Consider the following 16,373-nt stretch of genomic DNA (forward strand, 5'->3'; position numbering starts at 1 on the left):
CTCGTTCAGAGAATACCCCGAGCAGTAAACAAGGGGTTCATACAGTTAATACAGTGGTGAGTGCCGAATGACTCGTTCAGAGGATACCCAGAGCAGTAAACAAGGGGTTCATACAGTTAAAATACAGTTAATACAGTTAAGATACAGTTTTACAAGTGTTGGGGGGTGGGTGAGGGTGTTGGTGGTGGTGGTGGTGGTGGTGGTGGCTAGTTGGCCCGAGTGAGAGGGGGCAGGCGGCCAGTATGCCATGGGCTGCGGTGCGGTGCGGATTGCTGCGCTCGTTCCTATGCTCTCCGTGTCCAGTAGTGTAGCGCTGAGATGAGGCCAGCACAGCTCTCTTGGATCATTCCTTGGTGGATGCTGCTCTCAGGATGGATGGTGAGTACCCGTGGGATGGATGACATGCCACTCTGTTGGGGCACGGGGGGGTGGGGGGTATTATTGATTGACGTGGGGTTGCTAGGGGGGGAGGGAAGAGAGAGAGAGGGGGAATCTAGCCATCTCTCTGAGAGATTACCCCAAGGTCATCCAGCCCCCCCACTACGCTTGCCCGTAACGTAGAAGCTCTTTTCATTCAACCTTTTTTTTTCACCCCACCATCTCTTCCCCCCCCCCCCCAAACCCCATCAACCCCCCCCCCTCCTTTAGGCTGACAGACGGACTCTTCCCAGCCGCACGCAACACCCCCCCCCCCCTTCGTCGGCAGTTTTGCGTGTGTTGCTCCTCGTCCAGTTATGCTCGAAACTGGCGTAGTGGAAGCGGCCGGCCTGGGACCGGGCCATTGTCACCTCTCACAGAGCGGATCATGTCGCTTTTGGTCCATGTACAGTTATTGATTCCCGGAGCAGAGTTAAGGGCGTCCCACCAGCGGGGGTTGAGCTCTGGCTCTTTGTTCCCGCCTCTCAACTGTCGGTCAACTGAGGTTCCTGAGTCTACTGAGCTCTATCATATCTACACTTGAAACTATGTAAGGAGTCAGCCTCCATCTCATCACTTCCTAATGCATTCCATTTGTCTACTACTCTGACACTAAAAAAAATTCTTTCTGACGTCTCTATGGCTCATTTGGGCACTCAATTTTCACCTGTGTCTCCTAGTGCGTGTGCCCCTTGTGGTAAAAAGTCTGTCTTTATCTACCCTATGAATTCCTCTGAGAATCTTGTATGTGGTGATCATGTCCTCTGTAACTCTTCTGTCTCCCAGTGACGTGAGATGAGGAGAGACTACTGTAGTCTCTCCTCGTAGCTCATACCCCTCAGTTCGGATACTGAGTGTTCGGTGTATGTGTGTGTGTGTGTGTGTGTGTGTGTGTGTGTGTGTGTGTGTGTGTGTGTGTGTGTGTGTGTGTGTGTGTGTGTGTGTGTGGGATGGGAGTTCTCACGCAGTTGTGAGTAGTGTGTGTGTGTGAGGGGGGGGTGGAGTTCCAGCTCACAGGTGCGGTGGAGGTAACTCAGCGAATCAACCGACCCTTCTGGTAACTCATCAATCATTGCTAAGTATGTTGTTCTGCTATCACTGTTGAGCCTCTCTTTGTATCCCGTTGTTTAAGCTCTACTTTTTCCCGTTTACTGTTCGCTGATGCTATCATTTTCTTAAGATAGCCAAGATTTTATTGCTATATTTGGACGTTACTTGCCTATTTTTAGCAGTATTCAGACGCTGTGGTTATCATTATCGTTATCATCTTACTTTTATAAACTCGTTGCAATTTGTTTTACTGATAATAGATTCGTTAATAAGTTGTTTATGGTGTCCCATATTACCTGATTGGAGATCATATAGTTTCATATATAGATCATATCTATATCTATAATATCTATATTATAGATCATATAGCTAAACTTGAATGTTTCCGTAGCTTATTCCTTTTTTGACATTATCACGACTTCTCTATTCTCACATTCACTTATTCGGCCAAGGTATTACGTGCTTGAGAAGGTTATTCTGAATGTGTGGGGCGTGTGCGGTCGATATTGTTGACTGATGTTTCTTATGTTTAATTAAGCTATCTGCGTAGTTAAGCAATCCGGGCTTAATCCAGGCTGTGGTGGGTATGTGGGCCTGCGGGCCGCTCCAAGCAACAGCCTGGTTGACCAAACTCTCACAAGTCGAGCCTGGCCTCGGGCCGGGCTCTGGGAGTAGAAGAACTCCCAGAACCCCATCAACCAGGTAAGTATCAGGATTGGTAGCCGTATGCTTTAGTAGTTAAGTGGTATCGGAGCCGTCTTGTAGCATATTATTGTTCCATCTTGTTTATGGAACATATGTTTGGTTAGGTGACTGGATATATTAAATAGCTAATAAATAATTTTTCGTTACGGGAGACATCTCCCGTCACGCAGGGTGCAGTCGCACCTCCACAGATCTCCAATATCAGCTCTTGATACTGGTAATGGCTCAAAAGGGGGCCACCACTTACGGGCTATTCGTGCCCGTGCCACCTTTTGGGTGGCTTAATCTTCATCAATCAATCTAATCTTCGTTCATTACCAAATCTTGTTGGAATGCTACGCAAATGTGTTGAGATTGAAGGAGGTGGGGGAGAGGTTGTCGGCGAGGAGTCACAATAACGTGGCTGAAGTATGTTGACCAGACCACACACTAGAAGGTGAAGGGACGACCACGTTTCGGTCCGTCCTGGACCATTCTCAAGTCGGAATGGTCACAATCGACTTGAGAATGGTCCAGGACGGACCGAAACGTGGTCGTCTCTTCACCTTCTAGTGTGTGGTCTGGTCAACAGAGGGGTTGTCTCTTGCTTCTACAACTAGGGGCCAGATTCACGAAAGCACTTACGCAAGCACTTACGAACGTGTACATCTTTCCTCACTCTTTGACGGCTTTGGTTACATTTATTAAACAGTTTACAAGCATGAAAACTTGCCAATCAACTGTTGTTATTGTTATAAACAGCCTCCTGGTGCTTCGGAGCTCATTAACTGTTTAATAATTGGAAACAAAGCTGCCAAAGATTGAGAAAAGATGTACAAGTTCGTGAGTGCATGCGTAAGTGCTTTCGTGAATCTGGCCCCTGGAGAATAGTTGAGAGTGACTTGTGAAACCCATCTTATCAAAAGATAAAAGGAAAGCTTATTGTCTTTCATCCTCAAGGGATAACTTAGGGTAATTATCTGTTGGATTAGAGAACCTTTTTCACCCCCTCTGGCTGGACTCTTACTGATGCAACCTAACATCTTGAGGTTATCTTGAGATGATGATGATGAAGATTAAACCACCCAAAAGGTGGCACGGGCATGAATAGCCCGTAAGTGGTGGCCCTTTTGAGCCATTACCAGTATCAATAGCTGATACTGGAGATCTGTGGAGGTGCGACTGCACCCTGCGTGACGGGAGATGTCTCCCGTGTGAAAGGGAGACTCCCGTGTATCTTGAGATGATTTCGGGGCTTTTTAGTGTCCCCGCGGCCCGGTTCTCGACCAGGCCTCCACCCCCACGAAGCAGCCCGTGACTGATGACTAACACCCAGGTACCTATTTTACTGCTAGGTAACATGGGCATAGGGTGAAAAAAAACTCTGCCCATTGTTTCTCACCGGCGCCCGGGATCGAACCCGGTACCACAGGATCACAAGTCCAGCGTGCTGTCCGCTCGGCTCCCTAACATATGAGCTTCAAGCAAAGGTAAGATGAATGTTCGATTTTATAAGTTTCTTGATAAATTATTTATAAAGCAACCAAGAGGATTATGACGTGGTGACAGTTCCATTTGGGTGTGGAGCCAAGTGACGTGTTCGGCTTCTCCACTTTATTTTCTTTAGTAAATGTCTTGGAGAAAATATTTTATTTTGCTTTTTATTACTTTTCCCCCGTTCCTGTTGCTATTATCTCAATAAGTTATTATACGGAAGATTGCCTCGGCATTACGGAATAAGCTAATTAGGCTTAACCCCCCCCCCCGCGCATTTCCTGAGCCTGCAGACTTTCTGACTTGGCTAAGGCTAATAGAGACACCACCCCCCACCCCCCCACGCTTCCTGAAAGCTGTATCAGAGTCTGATACAGCTGAAAGTTAATTGCTTACTTATATAAACACGTTCAGGTATTCTGCACTACTAAGCTTATCCTACATACATGATATTTGATGCTACCCAAATATCCCCCCATCTTGTAGGCTGGGCTGTCCATCCTGGAAGATGGGGTGTTCATACGGGAATCACTCCATCCAGCTTGTGTGTTCCATACACAAGCTTGCTAGTGTTCCGTACGGGAACACTAGCAACCTTCCTACCATGCTATGCAATTGTTTGTGGTTTTCAGTACTTGTAGTGTAACTGTTGTGTATGTGGAGCTTGTATGCAGTAGCCTGTATACATCTGTATATGTAGCATTGTAGATCATACAGGTTACTGAAGCACGATCTGTTGACCGTTCAACAGAGCCTAAACATCACCCGTGTTCCCGTAGAGTTACAGTCACATTAAATACAGTTTGCATTATATTAATATATAATATGCATGTTATGTGTTAATGCTTTCGGTTGCATAGGGTTTCCCTTATTCTTTTTTTTAGTGATGCATATGTAATTACACTTCTATTACAGGGGTACAGGTGGTGGAATATCATTAATGGCGACACTGTACCAACGCTAAAATTCATTTTTATGAAAGTTTGTAACTTCTCTGCTTTGTCGAGCGGACAGGGGCTCGTGATTCCCAGTCCAGGGACCCCAAGATCCCGACCGAGACGGAAATAAATGGGCAGTTTCTTTGACCTGACACCGCTGTTCACCTAGGAATAAATATGTACCTGGAGGTTACACAGCTGTTGCATCCTGAGGATGTATATGAGAGAGAGAGAGAGAGAAAGAGAGAGAGAGAAAGAGAGAGAGAGAAAGAGAGAGAGAGAGAGAGAAAGAGAGAGAGAGAGAAAGAGAGAGAGAGAGAGAGTTAGTTTAGTAGATATGATAGATAAAAATCGGTCGGGAGTCAGGACATTAGACAACCGACGGTTAGAAAAGCAGGTTCCAAAAGGTTATAGCAGGATCGAGCTTGCATAAACACGGGCTGCACTGTGTTGGTAAAATATTTTGGCCTGACAAGAGCATCGGATAGTTTCTTTAAGCAGTGATGGAGATGATAAGGCTCTCAAGCTTAGTGCAAAAAAGTTTGTGTTCACTACTTCGTATATGGTGCGGAAGTTTTCAGTTGTTCCTTCACGTTGGCGGGTGTTTCAATTTGGTGGTTCTTGTGCTATCTGGCAGCGTCAAAAATTGTTCCTCTTGGCTTCATTTGGTATCGTATAGTGTTTTCTTCAGACATTTGCACTCTTGGTATTATCAATTGCCTCGAATCGTTCGTTCATTAAACCCTGTTCATTCTTGACGTGGGAATGTCATCCCCCGACCTGGACACTGCATTCTGCGCTCGTTGGTAATGTCCACAACTGGCTCATTCTGCAACCATCCTGTCCATTACCTTCCCTCTCCAATTGTACAAGTACAAACCCAGTCATTTGACCATGGATAACCATCATTCTCGCCTCCTGCACTCATTGCTCTAAACATTACATATTCTAAATGTTTATCTATACGCCCAAAATGTAGAAATAAAAGGTCTTCTCCAGTCCTGTATTTTCCCTATCAAGTTTATAATGACTCTGGCATCAATAGATCGCGTGACCCTCAGAAGGACCGACGACTGTCTCGGACATGCGATATGGGTCTCAGACGCTGTGGGTCTCAGACGCTGTGGGTCTCAGACGATGTGGGTCTCAGACGCTGTGGGTCTGAGACCCTGCTCGGTCCTCTCCCTTCCTCCTACTCCTCCTTTCCCACCTTTTACTCTGCTCTTTCTGCCTCTCCTATGACCCCCTTCTCTGCTATTCTTTTCTTTCCTAGCTTCCCGCTTCCACTTTTCTCTCTCTGTCCACTCACATCTTATATTTTTCTTTCTCGCGTTCTCATTTCCCCTCATTTATTCATTCCCCCTCTCCTCGGCTTATTCTATTTTCACATTTCTCTTCAACCCTGGCCTTACTCTGTATTTTCTCTCCCTTTCTGTTTCCTTCCTCTCTCCCTAGTCTTTCCTCCCCTCTTCTCTTCCTCTCCTTCCTCTCTCCCTAGTCTTTCCTCCCCTCTTCTCTTCCTCTCCTTCCTCTCTCCCTAGTCTTTCCTCCCCTCTTCTCTTCCTCTCCTTCCATTATCCCCCATTCTCTCTACTCCCCTTCACGCTCACGCCTATTGGCTGTAGTGTCGTCAATAAAGAGAACCCTTGGTGATTGGGCCACGTATCTAGAATAAAATGAATATATTTCTCCTTATTTTTGTATCCTAGTCTTTTATTATCTTCATGTTTTCTTTTTTTGGACCTTATTGAACCTCGTTTGTGCTCATTCGGGTTATTTTTTGTTTGAAAAGCGGTACCCCCCCCCCTTGCTTTGGTAGTGTAGCGGTCTCTTGCTTTGGTAGTGAAGCGGTCTTCTTAGCAGTGTTAAAACTGTCCTTCGGCAGCGTGATAACTAGGGGGCCAGATTCACGAAAGCACTTACGCAAGAACTTGCGAACTTGTACATCTTTTCTCAATCTTTGGTGGCTTGGTTCCCAATTATTGAACAGTTAATGAGCTTCGAAAGCACCAGGAGGCTGTTTATAACAATAACAACAGTTGAATGGGAAGTTTTCATGCTTGTAAACTGTTTAATAAATGTAACCAAAGCCGTTAAAGATTGAGGTTAAGATGTACACGTTCGTAAGTGCTTGCGTAAGTGCCTTAGTGAATCTGGCCCCTAGAAGTAGAGAGTCGCCTTTTATTATTTGTTAGTGGCGCATTCTTTCATGTTATGTATTTATGTATTATATACATACGACTTAGTATGTCGTATGATGTATTTATACATACGACTTAGTATGTCGTATGATGTATTTATACATACGACTTAGTATGTCGTATGATGTATTTATACATACGACTTAGTATGTCGTATGATGTATTTATACATACGACTTAGTATGTCGTATGATGTATTTATACATACGACTTAGTAGTGTGGGTGCTAATATTTCTGTAAATATTGATGCAGGTCACACAACTGCGAGAGTGGCAAATATGTTCTGATAGTTTACATAGCTGGCGCGTAAATGATTTACGAAGACATGCACATGAAGATTTAACATTTGTAAAGATTTTGCTATTAGTGGATAAGCAAGATGAGCGACAATAGTTTGTTAGGATTATCTTGTATGCATTGAAATGTCAGGATAAGCATATGTGCTTTTGAAAGACTTTGAGTTGTGCATCAAGGATTATAATATTAATTTAGAAAAAATACAATAGGTATTTTAAATGTTTTTGGCATATATTAATGTTAGTGTCAGTAGTCCTCCTGCTTTGGTAGTACTTGTAGTAACAGTGAGGACCATAGTACATATACCGACATACAAGGAAATTAGATAGTAGAAATCTGTACTATTGAGTTCGATAAACCGGAAAACTATGATTTCACTTGTGTGTTGCTTTGACAAACTAACCTAACCTAACCTAACCTAACCTTCCTAGGATATACACGATATCCGAGGACTAATATAGTACATATGTGTGCTATACTAGGTCTATGAGAAATTTAGTTTTGCTTTTTAGCTTTATTTATTTTAAAAGAAATCCTTATTAGTCAATATACTTCTATATATAAGCTAAGTATGTGTGTATTCGTGACTACTGACGACCGTCACAATAGATCTAAACAGGAGTATAGGCATATATTAATGCCAGTGTCAAGTCACGAATGTTATAGGCACGTATTAACGCCAATACTTAGTCATACCTTGAGGTTACCTTGAGGTGCTTCCGGGGCTTGGCGTCCCCGCGGCCCGGTCGTCGACTAGGCCTACTGAAGAAAGTCATGCAGTAACCACTGAGGTTTAAGGCGCCTCTACCTCGTCCATGGACCACTCTCCCGCCAATCCTCATCTGCGTCATCCTTAATAAAAGATTATGGAAGTTGGCTAAGTTATGTCACCACCTGCAGCCATACTGGTGGCGGGGGGGGGGGGAGGGGGGTTCCTTAGCCTAATTGGCCACAAACTTGGCAATAATTTAGCACTAATTTATCCCTAATTTGTTCCAACTTTGCCCCTAATTGAGCCGACATTTATCCTAATTTTGTTCTTGACTAGGATCTACTGTAGAATGCAATTTAATTTTTCATCCTTTAGTAAGCATAAACTTATTTTAATTTCTACATATGCTTTTGGATGATGATTGATATAAGATACAGACGAGGAGTCACGATAACGTGGCTGAAGTATGTTGACCAGACCACACACTAGAAAGTGAAGGGACGACGAAATTTCGGTCCGTCCTGGACCCATTCTCCATCGACTTGAGAATGGTCCAAGAACGGACCGAAACGTCGTCGTCGTCGTCGTCCCTTCACTTTCTAGTGTGTGGTCTGGTCAACTGTATATAATATGGTCTGTATATGGTCAATATAACTGTATATAGTGATCTGTATATAATATCCCCGAGACACCGGCAGGAAAAAAAATAGAGACAGCCTCGCCAAAAAATAGAGACAGCCTCGCCAAAAAATAGAGACAGCCTCGCCAAAAAATAGAGACAGCCTCGCCAAAAAATAGAGACAGCCTCGCCAAAAAATAGAGACAGCCTCGCCAAAAAATAGAGACAGCCTCGCCAAAAAATAGAGACAGCCTCGCCAAAAAATAGAGACAGCCTCGCCAAAAAATAGAGACAGCCTCGCCAAAAAATAGAGACAGCCTCGCCAAAAAATAGAGACAGCCTCGCCAAAAAAATAGAGACAGCCTCGCCAAAAAATAGAGACAGCCTCGCCAAAAAATAGAGACAGCCTCGCCAAAAAATAGAGACAGCCTCGCCAAAAAATAGACAGAGCCTCGCCAAAAAATAGACAGAGCCTCGCCAAAAAATAGAGACAGCCTCGCCAAAAAATAGAGACAGCCTCGCCAAAAAAATAGAGACAGCCTCGCCAAAAAATAGAGACAGCCTCGCCAAAAAATAGAGACAGCCTCGCCAAAAAATAGAGACAGCCTCGCCAAAAAATAGAGACAGCCTCGCCAAAAAATAGAGACAGCCTCGCCAAAAAATAGAGACAGCCTCGCCAAAAAATAGAGACAGCCTCGCCAAAAAATAGAGACAGCCTCGCCAAAAAATAGAGACAGCCTCGCCAAAAAATAGAGACAGCCTCGCCAAAAAATAGAGACAGCCTCGCCAAAAAATAGAGACAGCCTCGCCAAAAAAATAAATCAATGAAAATACGCACAGAGTATTGTATACCGGCGTGATTTTGGTGCCGCGTTAGAGCGCCATTGTAGGAAATGTAGTGCGAAATATTGTATTTTATTTAGTTTTGTGGGGAAGGGATTGGCTTAGCTGCAGCCTGTAACTAGTTTAGGAGTAGTTCAGTAGTTTAGCCGCGTTTTTAAGGAAACGAAGAGACCTGTAAGTTTGCAATGTTTTCACGTTCGTTCCACGGGGTTTAAACCCGAACAGCATATGCTCGGGGGGGAAGAAAGTTAATTTTGAGTGTACAGATGTTTTCACGTTCGTTCCACGGGTTTAAACCCGAACAGCATATGCTCGGGGGGAGGAAAGTTAATTTTGAGTGTACAGATGTTTTCACGTTCGTTCCACGGGGTTTAAACCCGAACAGCATATGTTCGGGGGGAGGAAAGTTAATTTTGAGTGTACAGATGTTTTCACGTTCGTTCCACGGGGTTTAAACCCGAACAGCATATGTTCGGGGGGGAGGAAAGTTAATTTTGAGTGTACAGATGTTTTCACGTTCGTTCCACGGGTTTAAACCCGAACACCATATGCTCGGGGGGGAGGAAAGTTAATTTTGAGTGTACAGATGTTTTCACGTTCGTTCCACGGGTTTAAACCCGAACACCATATGCTCGGGGGGGAGGAAAGTTAATTTTGAGTGTACAGATGTTTTCACGTTCGTTCCACGGGGTTTAAACCCGAACAGCATATGCTCGGGGGGGGGGGGGAGGAAAGTTAATTTTGAGTGTACAGATGTTTTCACGTTCGTTCCACGGGTTTAAACCCGAACAGCATATGTTCGGGGGGGGAGGAAAGTTAATTTTGAGTGTACAGATGTTTTCACGTTCGTTACACGGGTTTAAACCCGGGCAATATATACGGGTAAAGTTTACTTTTGAGTATATAGATGTTTTCCTTTCGATAACCGGGTAATTTATGCTCGAGGAAGGTTAATTTTGCTTCATACGAAACAGCACAATCTCTCCCCCCCCCCCCACACACACCTTAATGCTGTCTGTTCTGGCGAGCGTTTCCACCGGCAAGAAACTGTCGAACTAAAATGCCCTAACCTAACCTACCAGAGGACCCACGAACAGAAAACGGAACATTATGTCCATTTCCCGAACTACACCCAATTTTTTTTACATCTGTGTATGCCCTTAGGAAAAAATATACGTCAAAATGTGACGTGCTATAAATGAAGTGTACGTACGTCTTACGACGTACACTTAGCTGTTAATACTCTCTTGTTATTGTTAGCAATTCTTATGCAGGCGATGAGTCACAATAACGTGGCTGAAGTATGTTGACCAGACCACACACTAGAAATTGAAGGGACGACGACGTTTCGGTCCGTCCTGGACCATTCGTCGACTTGATTGACTGAACAATCGACTTGAGAATGGTCCAGGACGGACCGAAACGTCGTCGTCCCTTCAATTTCTAGTGTGTGGTCTGGTCAACATACTTAGCAATTCTTGTTTATTAACAATAATTATCATTGGATAATAATTTTGGTATTAATTCTCCGGAGTTTTTAAAAGCATAATGACTGGAGTTTTATTTAAATTTAAGGTGTTGTATTATTTGGATATAAAGGTTAATTGTCCGTATTTAAATGAGATGTGAACCTAACGTGTTTGGTTGAAGAACTTATTGGACACTAGTGATGAGTGTGTTCTGTATGATAGAGCTGTATGATAGTGCTGTATGTTCTGTATGATAGAGCTGTATGATAGTGCTGTATGTTCTGTATGATAGGTGTGTGTGTGTGTGTTTGTGTGTGTGTGTGTGTGTGTGTGTGTGTGTGTGTGTGTGTGTGTGTGTGTGTGTGTGTGTGTGTGTGTGTGTGTGTGTGCCACAAGCCATCTTGGGCACTGGTGCCGTGGTGTGTGTGTGTGTGTACTCACCTAGTTGTACTCACCTAGTTGTGCTTGCGGGGGTTGAGCTCTGGCTCTTTGCTCCCGCCTCTCAACCGTCAATCAACAGGTGTACAGGTCACTGTTCAGCGCACTGAACATTGTGTGTGTTTACTAGTTGTGTTTACTAGTTGTGTTTTGCGGGGGTTGAGCTTTGCTCTTTCGGCCCGCCTCTCAACTGTCAATCAACTGTTTACTAACTATTTTTTTTTTCCCACACCACACACACACACACACACCCCAGGAAGCAGCCCGTGACAGCTGACTAACTCCCAGGTACCTATTTACTGCTAGGTAACAGGGGCACTTAGGGTGAAAGAAACTTTGCCCATTTGTTTCTGCCTCGTGCGGGAATCGAACCCGCGCCACAGAATTACGAGTCCTGCGCGCTATCCACCAGGCTACGAGGCCCCCTCGTAGCCTGTGTGTGTGTGTGTGTGTGTGTGTGTGTGTGTGTGTGTGTGTGTGTGTGTGTGTGTGTGTGTGTGTGTGTGTGTGTGTACTCACCTAACTCACCTAATTGTGCTTGCGGGGGTTGAGCTCTGGCTCTTTGGTCCCGCCTATCAACTGTCAATCAACAGGTGTGTGTGTGTGTGTGTGTGTGTGTGTGTGTGTGTGTGTGTGTGTGTGTGTGTGTGTGTGTGTGTGTGTGTGTGTGCGCGCCACAAGCTGTCTTGGGCACTAGCAACGTAATTTATGGCGACATCTTGAAAGACTTCGAAACGTTTGGCCGAGGTGTCAGCGTTCACAAAATAGGCAGGGAAGGAAATAACTAGAAAAGTAGGAAGATGAACCTATTGCTAACTAAGCGGACCTAAAGCAAGTCGACAAAGTAAGGTCTAGGACCTGAGAAAAACTTGACCTGTCTCCATCATCGCTAGTCTTTTAATTAAGAAAACCCTAATCAACTTATCCTACCCTAACCTTAACCTAACCTAACCTAACCTAACCTAACCTAACCTAACCTAACCTTAACCTAACCATAACCTAATCTATCCTGAAGAAAATGGACACAAATTTCTATGCAAGCAATGGTTTTTGAACGCTTATGTGTGCAGAAACCTTCCATGTGATATCAGTTCCGTGGATCAATACCCCCTGCTTCCCGGTCACCCTGATCAAGCCTCCTGGTTGGTTGGTCTAGTCAACGAAGCTTTTTAGACGCCGCAGCTCGCAGTCTAACCTACGAGTCACAACCTGGATGATCAGGTATCATTAGAAGGCCTTTATCAGGGGTTTCTATCAGTTTAATGCTTACGACAGACACATTATAATGCTCTATGAACCTTCTTGAGACGTCCTAAGATAAGAGGATATCTTGGGACGTTTCTATTAGACGACTAATAGAAACATCCCAAGATGAGAGGATATCTTGGAACGTTTCTATTAGACGACTAATAGAAACATCCCAAGATGAGAGGATATCTTGGAACGTTTCTATTAGACGACTAATAGAAACATCCCAAGATGAGAGGATATCTTGGAACGTTTCTATTAGACGACTAATAGAAACATCCCAAGATGAGAGGATATCTTGGAACGTTTCTATTAGACGACTAATAGAAACATCCCAAGATGAGAGGATATCTTGGAACGTTTCTATTAGACGACTAATAGAAACGTCCCAAGATGAGAGGATATCTTGGAACGTTTCTATTAGACGACTAATAGAAACGTCCCAAGATGAGAGGATATCTTGGGACGTTTCTATTAGACGACTAATAGAAACATCCCAAGATGAGAGGATATCTTGGGACGTTTCTATTAGACGACTAATAGAAACAGCGATGATAACCACACATCCACAAGATGAGACGACGACGTTTCGGTCCGTCCAGGACCATTATAGCAAGTCGATTGGTATCGATTGATTTATTATCTATAGAAACAGCATTGTCTGTAAGGTGTTCACAACCCATTCTCCTGTCGGTCGGTCGGACTCCGGTCCGACCATTCTCCGGTCGGACTCGGTCGGTCGGCCGAGTCCGCTTGGTTAACGGTCGGGAGCCGGTCGGCCGAGCGGACAGCGCACTGAACTTGTGATCCTGTGGTCCCGGGTTCGATCCCGGGCGCCGGCGAGAAACAATGGGCAGAGTTTCTGTCACCCTATACCCCTGTTACCTAGCAGTAAAATAGGTACCTGGGTGTTAGTCAGCTGTCACGGGCTGCTTGCTTCCTGGGGGTGGAGGCCTGGTCGAGGACCGGGCCGCGGGGACACTAAAGCCCCGAAATCATCTCAAGATAACCTCAAGATAACTATGTGGATGATAGAACGTGTATTGATGTAATAGACAATTAGATAGAATTTAGTACTGATCACTTTCCAGAGTCTGAAAAAAGTAAAGCTAAAACCAAACTTAAATATTTCTAGGTCTAGTAAAGTACATATATGCACTATGTTAGGCCTCAGATAGCGTGTAATAGGCCTAGGATGGTTAGATTAGGGGTTATTATCAACATAAAATACAAAAACCTATTTTTTTCGGTTTGCCCAGTTTCATTAATCCCGAATTCTACTTTCTGGTTGTTCATTACGACAATATATGGACGGTGCTGTACGTAGTCACTATAAGTACTATCTAAGCAGGAGGATGGGCTGAGATTTCGTCATATTTGAGTTGATGAAAACTTTCTATTATTATTATCATATAAATCCCTTACAGGGTTATCTTGAGGTTATCTTGAGATGATTTCGGGGCTTTTTTAGTATCCCCGCGGCCCGGTCCTCGACCAGGCCTCCACCCCTAGGAAGCAGGCCGTGACAGCTGACTAACACCCAGCTACCTATTTTACTGCTAGGTAACAGAGGCATAGGGTGAAAGAAACTCTGCCCAATATGTTTCTCGCCGGCGCCTGGGATCGAACCCAGGATCACAGGATCACAAGTCCGGCGTGCTGTCCGCTCGGCTCCCTACGTTAACGTTAAATGGAAAATAAGGGCAAGAGAACGCCAGTATATCTAATATAGTACATGACTATATAGGATAGGAGACGTCCCCAGTCCTCCTATCCTGTCTCCCCCCACACCTATCCTGAGACTGATGGATGCCTACTACTGTATATGAGAACAGGATAGGAGGTGTGAGGACACCAGGATAGGTCAGATATGAAGAAAATGGGGAGAAACTGTGTCCTTTCTCCCCCCCCCCCTTGTACCGTTGGGGATCGAACGCCGACCTGCAAAAGAAGCAAAGTCGTCGCTGTACCGACCAGTCCAAGTTGATGGACTCGTAAGAGCACAAAGATCATCTTTATGAGCGTGGTATTCCATAACACTGTAAACTCTACCAACTGGTGTAAACCAAGACTTCCAATTGGCTACAGAAAAAATTGTCAACTGGAGATTTATTCCAGTTGCCGCGTTATAGGTAAAAAAAAAGAAAATGTTTGAATTGCCTTTTTCACCTAAAAAGCCAATTAAAAAATTGCCCAAAACACTACCTGTTTCGGTAGTACGTATAGTAGCGATGAAGACCATAGTGTTGACTAGGCCACACACTAGAAATTGAAGGGACGACGACGTTTCGGTCCGTCCTGGACCATTCTCAAGTCGATTGTGACGAAGACCATAGTACCTATACCGACGTACAATGCAATTAGAAAGTAGAAATCGGTACTATTGAATTTGGGCAAACCGAAGATGATATTCTATTGATATTGCAAAGACAAACTTACCAGACCTAACCTCTCCTAGGCCTAATACACGATATCCGAGGCCTAATATAGTACATATGTGTACTATACTAGACCTAAGATTATATAAATTTTTGTTTTAGTTTATTTTAAAAGAATTCCTTACTAGTCAGTATACTACTATCTAAAGCCAAAAACGTAAGAATTCTGACTATTGACGATCGTGACAATAGGTCCTCTCTTAACTTGAGGATGAGTTCCCCAAACAACACACCTTAGGCCCACATCACCATTAAAACAAAATGGAAAAAGTAGAGGACTTCGAATACTGAGATATTATCAGGATATACTGATAGGCCACAACAGTATATATATATATCGTATACGAATATACAGTATATTACTTGGAGGGGGGGGGGGAGGGGGATTACAGAGATTTAAGAGCTGGCATATAAAGATATGGTGAAGGAACGGGAATAATTAGTTAATAAATTCAATTTACCTTGAGTCCATAATAGTCTGGGGCAGTTTTAATGGTAATGAAGTTTGAGCATCACTTATAAGCAAGTTCACTTGGATGTTCCCTGGTTAGGATAACTTTTGGCCTCAGTGTATTAGGGCTTCAAAGCGACTCATCTAAAAGCCTATTACACATGCCTGGCGGCTCACAATGCCTTGTCTTTAATGCTCAAACATGAGAGTGTTTGGCAGACTTGCAAACAAGCGTTCAGCCAAAGGGCTGGAGGAGCAGCGTTCGGCCGAAGGGATGGAGGAGCAGCGTTCGGCCAAAGGGCTGGAGGAGCAGCGTTCGGCCAAAGGGCTGGAGGAGCAGCGTTCGGCCAAAGGGCTGGAGGAGCAGCGTTCGGCCAAAGGGCTGGAGGAGCAGCGTTCGGCCAAAGGGCTGGAGGAGCAGCGTTCGGCCAAAGGGCTGGAGGAGCAGCGTTCAGCCAAAGGGCTGGAGAAGCAGCGTTCGGCCAAAGGGCTGGAGAAGCAGCGTTCGGCCAAAGGGATGGAGGAGCAGCGTTCAGCCAAAGGGCTGGAGAAGCAGCGTTCGGCCAAAGGGCTGGAGAAGCAGCGTTCGGCCAAAGGGCTGGAGAAGCAGCGTTCGGCCAAAGGGATGGAGGAGCAGCGTTCAGCCAAAGGGCTGGAGAAGCAGCGTTCGGCCAAAGGGCTGGAGGAGCAGCGTTCAGCCAAAGGGCTGGAGAAGCAGCGTTCGGCCAAAGGGCTGGAGAAGCAGCGTTCGGCCAAAGGGATGGAGGAGCAGCGTTCAGCCAAAGGGCTGGAGAAGCAGCGTTCGGCCAAAGGGCTGGAGAAGCAGCGTTCGGCCGAAGGGATGGAGGAGCAGCGTTCGGCCGAAGGGATGGAGGAGCAGCGTTCGGCCAAAGGGCTGGAGGAGTAGCGTTCGGCCAAAGGGCTGGAGGGACAGCGTTCGGCCAAAGGGCTGGAGGAGCAGCGTTCGGCCAAAGGGCTGGAGAAGCAGCGTTCGGCCAAAGGGATGGAGGAGCAGCGTTCAGCCAAAGGGCTGGAGGGACAGCGTTCGGCCAAAGGGCTGGAGGGACAGCGTT

At 45.1% G+C, this 16,373-nt stretch overlaps 2 protein-coding genes across 5 annotated transcripts in view; both read left to right on the plus strand.

Moving 5' to 3' along the window:
• Positions 1-236: 236 nt before the first annotated feature.
• LOC123763554 (inter-alpha-trypsin inhibitor heavy chain H4) overlaps positions 237-16,373 on the plus strand; it is a 247,292-nt gene continuing 231,155 nt past the window's right edge. For all 4 annotated transcript variants that reach the window (XM_069304535.1, XM_069304531.1, XM_069304533.1 and 1 more), the window contains exon 1: positions 237-378. The gene's annotated coding sequence lies outside the window, so the exon portion shown is untranslated. The remainder of the gene's footprint in view (positions 379-16,373) is intronic.
• On the plus strand, positions 15,503-16,207 carry LOC138352199 (calponin homology domain-containing protein DDB_G0272472-like). The gene has a single exon (XM_069304474.1). It carries the CDS (start codon positions 15,503-15,505, stop codon positions 16,205-16,207), a length of 705 nt encoding a protein of 234 aa, XP_069160575.1.

The sequence above is a fragment of the Procambarus clarkii genome, chromosome 52, assembly GCF_040958095.1.
Source record: "Procambarus clarkii isolate CNS0578487 chromosome 52, FALCON_Pclarkii_2.0, whole genome shotgun sequence".
NCBI classification, from domain to species: domain Eukaryota; kingdom Metazoa; phylum Arthropoda; class Malacostraca; order Decapoda; family Cambaridae; genus Procambarus; species Procambarus clarkii.